This window comes from Gymnogyps californianus, chromosome 9, assembly GCF_018139145.2.
Source record: "Gymnogyps californianus isolate 813 chromosome 9, ASM1813914v2, whole genome shotgun sequence".
Classification (NCBI taxonomy): domain Eukaryota; kingdom Metazoa; phylum Chordata; class Aves; order Accipitriformes; family Cathartidae; genus Gymnogyps; species Gymnogyps californianus.
The window spans coordinates 22,989,337-23,002,855 of record NC_059479.1 but is presented as its reverse complement, the minus strand read 5'-3'; the positions used below and the strand labels follow the sequence as shown (position 1 = coordinate 23,002,855).

The 13,519-nt window shown below is 43.9% G+C and overlaps 1 protein-coding gene across 1 annotated transcript in view; it reads left to right on the top strand.

Moving 5' to 3' along the window:
- The window catches only part of LOC127019582 (uncharacterized), a 219,293-nt gene that overhangs the window by 198,389 nt on the left and 7,385 nt on the right, over positions 1–13,519 (top strand). The window contains exons 12-13 of the mRNA XM_050901700.1: positions 8,424–8,667; positions 9,385–9,453. Coding sequence (XP_050757657.1) covers positions 8,424–8,667; positions 9,385–9,453 — 313 coding nt within the window. The remainder of the gene's footprint in view (positions 1–8,423; positions 8,668–9,384; positions 9,454–13,519) is intronic.

Below are 13,519 nucleotides of genomic sequence, written 5' to 3'. Positions count from 1 at the left end.
TCCTGTTATTAGTTCTTTGGAAATGCACTCGCCCTCGGCTCACTGCTTTGCAGCCAACGTGACTGGGCTTGAGGTGGAACAAGGCATCAAAATGCTACTGATGTTCCACTAAATACATTGAACGAAAATAGCATTTCCACATAAATGCTTTCAGCTCCAGTCCTCCCCCACTTGGATCCCACACTGCAGCTTCATGGAGCTGGCAAGGATGAATCAAACGTCTCTTTCCAAACTCAGGAGACAGACACTGCTGAATAATTTGGCAGGAATCTGGCGACCTCCCCAGCACAGCTGTTCTTGTGCAAGGACGAGTTATGTAAACTGGTATCGCAGAGATTTCGGCTCCCCTCTTCCCATGGCAGCCCCTGGGGAAACTTGTAACCGTTTGACCCATCCTAGGGAGTTTGTGGCAGGAAGCGAGTGGCCGAGGTTGTGTCGGGGAGGTGGTGTTACACCCCCCTGTTTCTAATATGATCCATCCCTCATCGCATTTTCAGGTTGCGCTGTGCAGACCCTATTTCCCTGCTCCTAAAGGCTGGCTCAGCCCAAACTGCTGTGTCCGACAGGGTGATAGCAAAGTTCACAGTCATTGGCATCCAACCACTTAGCAGAGCGTAGATTTATTTTCTGATATCAAGAATATTTAGGACAAAAACATTCAAAAGGGTTCATTGAGTTTTAGGGTCTCATTTGGACAGAAGAGAGGCCCAGTTTTGCAATGCACTCAGGCTCCAAGGAGGTTGATGAGAATGGTGTGCAACTGTCCCGTCTTAAAAATCAGCCTGCAGTAGGGTTAAGTTAAATGAACAAATGCTACGGAAAACTGTGTCCTTGGTGTTTGTGAAAAGCAGGCTGAGCTGCTTTCTTCAAAGGATCGCTTTAAAGTAAATTAGATTTTAAAAATGTAGTCTCTGAATCTTTTTTTAAAAAGCCAAAGAACGTTGAAAGCCCTTATGACTAAAGATACCCAAAGACATGGCAAAGTGGCAGCGTGCCATGCTCTCATTGCTCACGGCAGGCTGGGCAGAGTGAAGACAGAGAGCAGGCAGGCAGGAAAATCAGGACAAATTTCAGGAGTAAATTGAAAAACTCTGCTCGTTCCCTCTGCTTCTTCCATTCTGCTCTGCAGTCACTGCCCGGGTCAAGGAGAGGTCATCAGAGAGGGGTCTGAGACCCACACCTTAGTGCAAAAGACAACTCAGCCTTTTCCAAATCGTGGGTTGGTGTTTGGGTGCAGTTCTTATCAACCCTGGTTTAGTCTTTTCCCAATTTCAGCATCAACTATTCACTATTCAGCAAGTGTTTCAACATCAACTGTTCACCAAGTTGTAGAGCTTGCCTGTAGGTGGGTCTCTCTTCAGCCTCATCCTTGGATCCCCATTCTCCTTTGATACCTGAAGAACACATCATCTTCTGGGCAAAAATAGCCTGCAGAGATCGCTGCTTTTTATACTGAGCACGCTGCTACCTTGCTGCCTTGTCTGTGTTACGTTTCAATTATTAGTCATTTCAGGCAAGCCCTGGCTTTGCTTTATCTGTGTGTACGCAGTGTAGTACTCTCGGCCTTCCAGCCCCATGAGCACTTGCAAGGGCTGTTGCTTCACCGGTGACACTCCTCACTCCAAGCCATGACCTCAGGTCGGGAGGAGTGAGGGGAGAAGCCCCTCATGCGACTTTGCGCTGTCACCGACGCTTAGTGCAAGCGGAAAATATCTCAGAAGACCTCTACTGGGATGATCTTCTGTGAAGCTGTGGTGGGGACGGAGTGATGATCCCCAGTGGAAGAGCCACCCTGTTGCATGTTACTCAGGCTGCCCTTTGCCTTGCAGGAGGGACGGAGGGATCTGTGCCGTGCTGCGTCTGCCACCCGCGGGCTGCATCTGCGCCTGCAGAGCCTCCTCTGCCTCCCTTTCGTCTGCCAGCTCTGAATCCCGAAGCACGTGTAACGCTAAGCTATTCTTACAAGGCTTTGAGCTGTTAAAGATCCACCATCAAAGGCTTTCAATGTGTCTTTCCCTGATTACTTATTTACAGCTCCCAGTTGTCCTGTAAAATAAGGAAATATCATTATCCCATTATAGAGATGGGGAAGGACTGAGGGAGAAATTGGGTTTCACCCGAAGGCCCGCAGCCAGTCCTTGCCAGCCTCGGGAGCTGCGCTCAGAAGACCTGATTGCATCCATGTACTCCGAGTGCATAACTCCTCCCCAAGTCATTCTGAAACTGCTTTGCCATTGGAATATGCAGGATTTTGATAACCAGGAGGACCAATAACCTACATATGCAATGAGAAACTTGTAACAGATTATTCTGTGGTTGGCGTCTTTTATATTGTCAGCTCATAAGAGGGATCTAATGACTCATGGCTGGAAATGGCTCTTCCTCCACTTGTGTTTTACAGATTGTTTTATGCATGAGAAGTAGAGTGTGACCTAGCATAGAGTAAAACATAGCACTTGAAAAAAATGTGCCATCCTAAAATCATAACCCTTGCTTAAGACCTCTCCATCCACCCTGGCACGCCACCCACTAAGAAATAAATAGGAGGAGTTTCTGAAATGCATGAAGATGGCTGCACGCAAAGCTAACGGGAACAAATTACCTGGGACCCATACCAGGCCAGGACCTCTCAAGTGCTTACCTGTGCCCTCTGATGGAGGGGAAAATGTCCTCCTTATGTGCTCTGTGCTGCTTAAGCCGTTGAATAGCTTTTAATCCTAATGCCGTTTTGCACTAGCAATCGACTGCACAGGCAGATTGCCCTCCTTGTGATTAATATTGTATTTCCTCTGCAGCATCATGGGAGGGTTTGACTCTTACGGGGTCTTGCACAACCACAGCGTGGAAAGGCAGTGCCTGGCGCACGTAGCTATGGCTTGGGGTACTCATGGCAGGAAAAAAGTGATTGATTAAAGTTAGAGAGCAGGAGGAGAAAGCAGTACTACAGACAAGTAGAAGTCAATTTAATAGTAAGAGTAATTGAATAGTCTGATTTACAGGTGCAATCCTTTCTACAGATATCTATATCCACTGCAATAATTTGGGGGTAGGTGCATAACTCATTGTGGAAGCTACATCCCAGCTTCAGATCTTCAGGTTTTCCAGTACAAGTTCAGCCTTGGTTTCCCTATGATGGTCACAAATTAGATTTTTTTTCTTTCAAGCGCAGCTAGAGAAAGTCATCTCCCCCCTTCAGAGACAGGACAGTGAAATGGGGATATTTAAGTCAGAGTGAGAGCAGGAGAAAATGGCCTGAGCAGGTCACACAGACAGGTACATCCCCCTGAGCGCAGCCGTGACCTCAGGCACAAGCACTTCAGCTGTAAACCCGCGACAAAGCAAATGCAGAGAGCAGAATTGTGGTAGGTTTACGTAATGTGTCAAAACTTTGTTTTGTGCTCCCATCAAATATTACTTTTTTTTGGCTTCATTTTTTCCTTGTGAATCCTTAGTACATATTATGTGAACAGACTGCAGAGCATTATTCAGAAGAGCTTAATTAACCTCAGCTAGGGAAAGAAAAGGAACTCATAGAAGCTGTAGGGTAAAAGAAGATCATATTTAGACAAATAAGTGCAAATGACCTAGATGCATCAATTTCCTTAAGAGCCATGCAATGCAATCTGGATGCTGTCTGCAGAGACTGCAGGTTTATGTCACTGCACCTCGTGCTTGCTGTCCCGGTCTGCGCCTTGGGGCTTCTTCCATACCGCCCCTGACGTCCGTACTAATCCTACCTGCTCTCATCCCGTTTTCTCCTCCATCCGTCACCTTTCTCTTAGACATCATCAGAAGGCAGAGCTGGGAAGGACCCCGGGAGATTAGCTATTCCCTTCACAGGATTAAGTATACTCAGCTCATCTCTGATGGATGTTTGTCTAACCTTATTTTTTAAAATCTCCGAGGAATGCTGTCCCAAGACTTCCCTATTTTGTCTGTTCTAGTGTTTAACTACTCTTATAGCTAGAAAGACTTTTTTCCAAGTATCTAATCCTATTCTCCCTTATAGTAAATTAAGCCAAGCCACAATCAAAATGGAGAAGAATTTATCACCAGAAGAGAAGCTGCTTTCACATATTGGAATACCAACAGCACATTCCTTTTTATTTATGTCCTTTCTAGATTAAACAACTCCATTTCTTTGGCCATTCCCCACTGATCAGGTTTTGAGAGTCTTTTTTTGTCTTTTTGTATTTTCTTGCTCTTATTTAACTACAAAAAATAATTTTGTATGACATTCAAAACTGGACAGTGTAAACCAGCTAGTCGTCTAGCTAGCTAATAATAATTATATATTATCCTGTCATCTGGACAGGATAATATATAATACTATACTAATATAGCCAGCATATAAACAAAGGTAGATTCTATAGCTTAATAATTTCTTCCTAATTCTCTTGTATGTTATCCCTGGGATAATCAGGAGTAATAGCAGCAGCCTGTCCCAGCTGCCATTTCTGCCCTCCTCTAAGCCTGAGCTCCTTTCGACAGTGTGGCTACTTACACAGCTGATAAATCTCCATTTTGTGTATACGTATTTGCTTTGTCCTTCTGACATGTAGTACTTACACCATTCTGTTTAAACAATCCATTTTCATCCTCAGCCACACATCTGCTTTCCTTTATCTTGTGTGTGCTTGTTTGATTCAGCTTACGTGCTCGAAGAAAGGAAAGACAGTCCTGCGCTCGACAAAAATGGTGTACAGAACAACGAGGTTCATTTCTCAGCACTGCTGCAGGCTTTCTGTCTGCATCTGGCAGAAATTACACAAAGCGGCATTCCTTTCATTGCCTGCATGTTCCCTGAATTTTTATTCTCTTGTCCACATGCATAAAAAGCTCCTTAAAACGGGTTTGGCCTTGTTTGCTGTACATCTCTCATGGAGCCCAGATGAATTCCTAAATTCTATTGAAATCAATTACAGTGTAAGCCAAGGGCATTTGAAGATGCCCATGCTTCACTAAGGAGCTAAGTAGTATGTTATTCTTTAAGAGCGGTAGGAACATATGTGATAAAATATCCACAGATCAAATCATTATTATGCTTCCCATACTAGGGGTGTTAAAATTTAGTGTTGGCAAGAAGAGGGGAAGAAAGGAGAAGTGGTAGGAGGAAATGCCTAGCCCATTAAAAATGACATTATCCAGTTACAGTTATTAATCTGCTATATGGACTGAACTTTCTCGAAACCAGGTGTGCACAAAGTGTCTTCCATGTGCAGACTCGTGCTGTTCACTGAGATGTTTATGTGCTCTACCACTCTGTGAAAAATAAACGGTCTCTTAAAAACTTGGGGTACCGGTGCTGGAGTTTATGGTCAACGAGTGGGGAATGGTCCTTCTTTTGTGGAAGTACGAAGGAAATGCACTGTTGGCACAGAGCAGCGACCCGCACTCGGGTAACGTCAGGCACGGACTTGCTCTGAGCTCCTTAGCTTTTCTGCACCTCTTTGAATGGTTTCATCTTCCTCCGTGGCAGCACTTTTCTCTCCTCTGGGCCTCCCTCCACTCCCGGGGCTGTTTCTCCACCAGAAAGTTCCTGCCAAGCTGGAGGCTGAGAGCTCTGGGGAGGGCGATGGGAGAAAAGATGATTCATTTATTCTACATCTGTTATTGAAGTTTCTTCTCAAAATGAAAGTAAAAGGGGCAGGCAGGAGCTTTGCGCTTATTGTCTTTCCCTCATTCACCCATGTGCTTGCTCAACGCTCAAGGACGAAAGCACGGCGTTTCTTCTTCGTGTGTTTTCTGCAAACAGTCTCGATAGCTGACCTTGTCCTTTCCCGCTATTGCATTCTCACCAACAATAGTATTCTGTGGGGCCATTTTATTTCCAAAAGCGCTTGTATGATTCCATTATCTCCTCATTGCTCTTTCAGTAACTCCTAGGCAACACCATTCTCTTCACATCCAATACTCAGCAACACCTGCAAAACACGGGAGCCTCGAAAACGCACTGCAGAAGCCTCGCAGGAGGCGGCGATGGTTCCTGCCGCAGCCTTGGAGGGGAAATGTATGGAGCAGTTCAGTCAGACATGTTCAAATCCGATCTGTTAAAACGTTCACTTAATATTAGCTATTAAAAGTAGCTCATAATGTTTTCTAAATCAAAATTGGAGAGATAGGAGGGGAAAAAATGTATTTAGTATGTGTAAGAAAAAAGCTAATGCACAGAGCCTTGTATTTTCAGAGCCAGGTGAGAAGGAGGATTGTGATTATTTGTTCTTGTAATACCTTTTATGAACAAATCTCTACATAAGCATGAATATTGCATAGAAAAGTACGTTTGATCCCACTTCACCCATCTCACTCACAAGCACAGTCTGTTCAGTGTTGTGTTTTGGAAGTTTTCGTCAGCGGTGGGAAGAAGAATGGTTGCTGGTATAGCTAATTTAAGGAGCACATCTTTTTTCCTATGAGATTTGTTATCAGGTTTTTCTGAGAATGTGGTGAAGATAAATGCTATTTCTAAGAACTAGTCCAAGACTCAAATTTAAACACAGTGCACAGTATTGATTTAATTGAACAAGTTTAGTGTGATGCTTACAGCCTTTTCTCAGCACTTCACTGGGCGCAGAGGGAAAAGCAATTTTCCAAGTTAGGACAAAACAGAAAAGATTTTCTAGTGTGTGTTCAGCCTGAAATAGCCTTTTCTTACGTTTTGGACAGCATCACTACTCAAAGCCTACACACTAGAGGAAGATATTTGTACAATACATTTGTTAATGAAATGTCCCCCCCCTCCCGCCTGCATTCCAGAGGACGGAGCCACGTTTGAAAGACTACGAGCTTCTGGACAGTGCCTTCTCTCATGATAGTCAATACTGTCTGGCAGATCCATGAGCAAGTTTGCTAAAAAAATTATGATGCACAATTTATTTTCCAAGATTAATGATTTCTTTAAAATAATACCTACTGCTTATCTTTAAAAAAACCTCACTACTAAATCTTCAGTAACTAAATGCTGTACATTGATTGTATTTTTCCTCTTAAATGAATCCTTTGACATAGCATTTATTTATCTTTAGGGCACTCTCAAAAATCAAAAAGTATTTAAGTTAAATTAATTTAATACACCTAAATATTGGCTTTTGAGAGTGGGTAGAGGAAGGAAATCTTGATTGTGTGTTGCTAAATTTGGCTTTTTAAATATGTATGCCTTGTAACTTGAATCACCTTACGTGGTCATGACTATATAATTAACATTCTGTTTTCTGATGATCATTTTTTGTTCCTGTTCCTATAAAGACATAGAGATGTGGGGCCAATGCTCCTCTTAGACCAATATAAATCAGGAATAGTTCTAGTAAAGGCAATACAAAATTTGATGGGCAAAGCCAAAACAAGTATGAAGAGGCTAAGGAGGAAAACAGGAAATTACCTCCTTTTTACTACAGTTTATCAGCATCCGCACTTTCACATCTATGATTGAGCAGTTGACACAATAGATCTCAAAACACTTTTTTTGAGTGCCACCTCCACCTACCGCTGTCTTCCCAGCTGCTGTGAACGCGCGACCTCCGAGGTTTGGCAGGGGGGATCATGGTAGCCCATACACCGCACCGCTGCACCGGCTCCTGCCGGCACGGAGCGGAGGTTGCGCTGGGCATGTCAAACAGCCACAGAGCTGTGGGTGTTCTTGTATGAGTTCCGAAAAATTAATAATGAAGACTATTTTACTTTTCCCTTCCCAATGTACAGAAATGAGCTGCTGCTGAAAAACAAGGGGCAGGAATAATCAACTTAGAAAGGAGATGAGGATGAACAGGTTTGGTTGTAAAGGTTGTAAACATCAAGGAGGAAAAAAGAAGAAATTTAAGATGGATCAAGAGGTTAAATCCAGGGCGCAATGGGACAGAGATAGGTTAGGAGTTCTTTGAACTGAGAATCAGGGTGATTTTCTCGCCAGTGAGTTGTGTATGAATGGGAAATGGGTTCCAAGGAGAAGGGGCAGAGACCCATCTCCCCTGACTCTGAGAATGTGTTTGGAAAACAGAGATCTGCACTACCTGGTCTGCACTGCCAAACATGCCCGAGCTGATTTCTCAAGATTTATGCTTCTACACAGCCTCGTTTGCAGCACAGGAATCCCATCAGGCCAGTGGCGCGTATTTTCCAGTTTCTTGTCCTATGGAACAGAACTTCCCATCACGGAAAATGATGGATGTTACCTACTCAAAGGCATTTCTTCTTGCCTGCAAGCAAAATTCTGCAGCATGTGGATTTATATTTTGCTCTTTTATGCCTATGATCTACCCTATTTGTTTAGCCACCAACAAATGTATTCACAGCAGATGAGGCTTGAAGAATCTAACCAGGTTTCACCATTACTTCTTTCTTTTCTTCAGCCCTCCCATGAATTCCCTGCTGAGTTCAAGCTCTGTAAGTGTCTTACGATCAACCCATCTCTCCTTTTCTCTCTGTAGGATCTGATACGAAGAGATATTCTGTATTACAAAGGTCGCATAGACATGGATAAATATGAAGTGGTGGATATAGAAGACGGGAGAGATGATGACTTCAATGTCAGCATGAAGAATGCCTTCAAACTTCATAACAAGGAGACTGAGGAAATGCACTTATTCTTTGCCAAGAAACTGGAGGAGAAGTTACGATGGCTTAGAGCTTTCAGAGAAGAAAGGAAGATGGTAAAAGAAGATGAAAAGATAGGTGAGGAATATGAAATGAATCTGAAAGGAGATTATTGGTAATGCTTAATTTAGCCCCAACTGTTGGGAGAAGCCCACTTTTTTTTTTTGTAGTAGAATTACAGTTCAACCTTGTTCAAATGTCCTTGGTTGCTCTCATAGTCATAAATAGGTCTCTTTCCAATTCAGTTACTGGTATTTTTGGCCCTCAGTGAACAAATTCTGCCCATAGCTTCAAGCCTGGACCTCCGTGGGTATTGTGGGAGAAGGAAGTCTTTGGCCATCTGACTTCAGAGTCTGCTGGCTGCATCATTTCTGCTCTGGTTGAGCACGTCTCGTGCAGGGTAGGAGGGCGGCGACGTCAATGACTTATCAGCCGTGCCCTTCCCTCAGCATCAGCCCATAAATTGACTGTAACCAATGTCAGTTCAGGCTCAGTTTGTGTTGCTCAGCTGTAAAGCGCTGGGCATATTTATGATACTGTATAAATAATAATGGGTCTAATCTTACTTTTCATACAGCCCCTGCACAAGTGAGATTATAGAGAGGCCTGTCCTTTCAAGGAAGATTTGCTTTTCAGTAAAATACCTGCCCGTACCCACAGCTCACTGGGTGATGCTTTGCCACCTAGGGCGTTCTGTGTTTGCCAAACAGTGCAGAACATTCCCCCCTCCCCAAAAGAAAAACGAGGCTTTGTAAGCAATCTTCTGAATTGTGTTTGCCGTGTTCCCTTTTTCAGGCTTTGAAATTTCTGAAAATCAAAAGCGGCAAGCGGCAATGACAGTAAAGAAAGTCAGTAAGCAAAAAGGTAACCGGCAACATGCACTGTGCCTGGTGATGTGAGGGTGGAGCGGGCTGGGCTGAATCCTGCTGGGTTAGGATCCAGCGTCCCCCTTGAATTTCCCCCTCCCCTTTCTCTTTTTTTATAAAATACCGTTTGTGCTTTGTATCTTTTCTTAATGTATCTGTGGGCCAAATTAATCTCTGGTCTAATGTGGTGGAAGCCAGTGGAATTTCACCAGAGATGAATTTGATCTCGTGTCTCCAGTCTGATGTCCAGAAGCTGTCCCTGGGGGCAGAAATCTATCTCAGTTGTTTATCTCAGGCTGAAATGGGAGTGAGTGCGGAGATGTGTAGGGGTTCTGCTAATTCCCAAAGTCTCCCATTAGCAAAGACAGAAAGATGGCTAAAATACTGGAGATGGTGAGGGATCTACCCCCTTCCTGCTTTTGGAAGCGGGACACTCATGTTTCCTGGGGCTACCTATAACTTTTTAAGGACAGCACAGTAGCATCAGCTCTAGGAAATAAAGTATCTTAGTAAAGACATTATATCTCTGTAATGTCAGATTCATTTCCCCACCCAGGCAGGCTACAGCCAACTAATAAATGCCATGCTAGATATTATACAGCGTCTCAACTGGCGAAGCAGCCAGCATTAATTATCTCTCGCAATAACTCTTGCAGCTACAGGTTTTAAAATACTGAATACGGAGGGAAAGTCAGAGAGGTCATTTTTCAAGTTTTCCAAAGCTTCACAAAGTCGTAGACATATCGATTTGTTACCAAAGTACCATAGCACAACTAGGCCTATAAATGGGGTTTGAGAGAACTCATCATTTCTCGGCTATAGTCAGTTCCAGGCAGATTTGTCCCTGCTCTGTACAGGCACTGGGTTGTTTTTTTGCAAAAGTTGAAGGAGCTCTTTGCTTTCTGCCTCACCTGTTTGTTGTCTACTGGCTTTGCTGGTCCAGTAGTGGTTTGCTAGGCCAACTGTAAACTCCTTGGTTTGCTGTGTCTCTCCATTGTCATTAAGTCTTCTCCTCTCTACTAACTTCCTCTGTTGTCTTCTGAGATGTTCTCTAAAAACTCTCCTGGCCAGATTTTCTAAGCTCAAAGTATGCACGCACCCAAAAACGGGCCCAGGGACGCGTATCTTACACAACGTACGTGTAGTTCAGGCAGTAGCAGACGCTGTCACGAGCTCGGTTTTGCAGATTCACCCCTCACCGCTAACATGCTTGTCCCTCAGCACGGAAGCAACCACGGAGATTATGGCAATGGGAAGATTAGAGAATCTGACTTGCATGATGGCCATGACAAAAACAGTTTAAATTATTATTTGCTGTTCAGTTAATTATATTATTAATTAAGGTATTAATTAATAATAGTACTGTTCAGTCAGTAAGTGACACAGTTCAAAGGTGCCTGAGCATGCCTACCAGTATTCCCACTTAAATCACTGGACTTGCATCCTGACAAATATAATATGCCTAACCGTACTTATTTCTTACGCAGCAATTGCTCTCTTGTTTTCTCTCTTTCTCTCTCTTTCTCTCTGAGATGAAAAAGGAGGGGCTATTATCTTAGACTTCTCTGACTATAAAATTAATTAGCTCCTAAATCACCAGTCAGCATTTCTTTTACGAAGAACGAGCTTATGCTATAACACTGGCAGTTCTTTTTATGAGATGAAGTCCTCGAGTCAGACAGAAATTCAGTCAGACCCCAAGCATCAAGTTAAGCGAAGCCTGGTTGTTTTACTTAAGATATGAAAACTGAAAAACAGCAAATAGGGTCATTAAATTAGTAGCTCTGTTTCTTTTGTCCTACACTGTGGTAATCATAGCCCAGTCTCAGATTAATTAAATTAAGTACCAGCACTGAATGTTTTGCTGAAAACTCTTAGTTTTCTTACTCTGTGGTTTGTCTTGTGCCCAAGACCCAAAGAGAGGCACAAGGCTGCCGGAGCAGGGAGCTGGTGGCATTGCTCAGAAGAGGGAGGGAGGAGGAAATTCCTGAGAGTTGGCTTTCAGTGACTGATTTTTTGAATCTTGCCATATGCATTTTACATATACTGCCAACAATTTTTTTTGCCAAACACCTTGGCAGGCTCTTGGGGCGGTGTTGCTGAGGCTGAGGTACAGCTCTCAGGGCTGGGAGCTGGCAGACGAGTGTGCCTATGCCAGGAGGTTGCTGCCTGCAGGCACCGTGTGCTGCCTTTGCCCTCCCTGCGCAGCCTCCCGCAGCACGACAGTAGCGTTGGAAGGGGCTTTAAGTTGGTTTTGGAGCATCAGTTATACCTGGAAAGCAGTGAAGCCCTTTAGGAGTAGGACTATTTCCACTGCATTCAACTGAACTATTTCTTTGTTGAAATTTATGGACGTTGCAGGACGGGTCTCAGTGGCTACAGCAGGGCTTGACAGCTCAACAGCTCGACCTGACATGTCGAGAGCCCTGCTCCCGTGTCAGTGGATGCCTATTACAGACTTGTTTCTAGATTATCTCAGTTGTTCCCTCCACCTCTTAAATGGGAAACCATGGTAATTTCCCTGTCACAGAATACTTAAGGACGAGCGAAAAGCCGTGAAGGAGGTGAAATGGAAAATGCAATCAACTTTGTTAGAGGTGAAGCAGAAAAACATTTTTCAAATAGTATAAACTGCCGCTTATTTCACACACTTGTACCACACCTCCCAGAAGCATTACTCTGGAGCTGGCTGGTGTGCGACTGAAAAGGAAGCATTGAAACTACCGCTCGCCGCAGCAGGCGAGGGAGAGACGCTGAGAGATCAGCTGATAGCAGGAGAAGAAACCTTAAAGCTCTGCTTTTTAAACTGGTGGAAACTTTATCCAGGTGATTAAGAGCGAACACAACTCTCGGTGTTTTGAGAAGTTTTTGATCCCAAAATGAGGGTTCTCTGTGGGGCACAGGTCAGCCCCCTCTGGAAGCAACCCCCTCCTAACGCTCACGTCTGCGCAGAAATACGTGCACGCATGCAGTGCCAGGCTTCCTTCCAAATCGATTTAATGATGCGCAAGGTCAGATTTCAGCAGTCTACTAGGATTTGCGCTACTTATTGGATTGGGCAAAATGTAATGATATTAGACCAGGTGCCTTAAGACAGCATTAAACCAATTTTTGTCCTTCTTTAAGTCCATTAGACATAAAGTAAATGGATAGTGTTGGCTCTGCACCTTACCAACAGATAGAGAAAAAGGCTGTTTGTTGTTGTTTTTTTTCTTTTTGCATTGATTGTTCAAGATTTTGCCTCTCGGTTACTGCCCTTTAGCTTCTTTCAATGTCAGTGTGGTACCTGGGAATAGAATTCAGTGTGGTGTCTCCTAGAAATAGTAAAGTAACAGAGAAATTTATTTGTCTTGACTTACAAAAACAACAAAAAACCCCAGAGCCCTTTTTAAGCTACAGCCAATCAAGTGTGCAACTTCTCTGCAGGTAAGTCCAGGTACCACTGAGGACTTTCGCTGCCTGCACTGACACTGCAACATTAAGATAGTATTGAGTTGCGCTTCCAGAATTGTGCTCGTTATTGACTAAAGCAGTGGAAACAAGTCTAAAGTTCCCCTGAAAATGGATCCCTTGTGGATCTCCAGTCCATCCTTAACGTAGACACAGGATTATCCAGGGTACTTTTTCCATTTCTAAGTGTCTGAAAACAGAAGGCTCCTTTAGTGCCTCTATCCATCAGTGGCTTCTGTTCTGCTGGCCACTTTTAATCTCCCCTCCAATGATTAGTGTTTGCAGCTTTCAGAAACATTTAGTTACTTTTCTGATCCCCAGCTTTGTCCACATCTGTCCCCATGCAGGACAGCGTGTACACGTCAGGGATTTTTGCTCATGTTCCTGGAAGCTGTCAGCCAGGGGTGTCAGGGGGGTTAGAGGTTCCAGTGCCCGGGAAGGAGACCCCATTCTTAAAGCACTGTTTCCCACTAATGTTTCCATTTTGGAAAATGAAATGTCTGTTCAAATTTAAAGAAGTGACCTTAGTGCTAGGTGGGAGGGTTTCCCGCCCCAGGAGAGCTCTTCAGACCCATGCTATGAGCCAGCTCCTTCATGCCCTTCTCTCTGTCCTG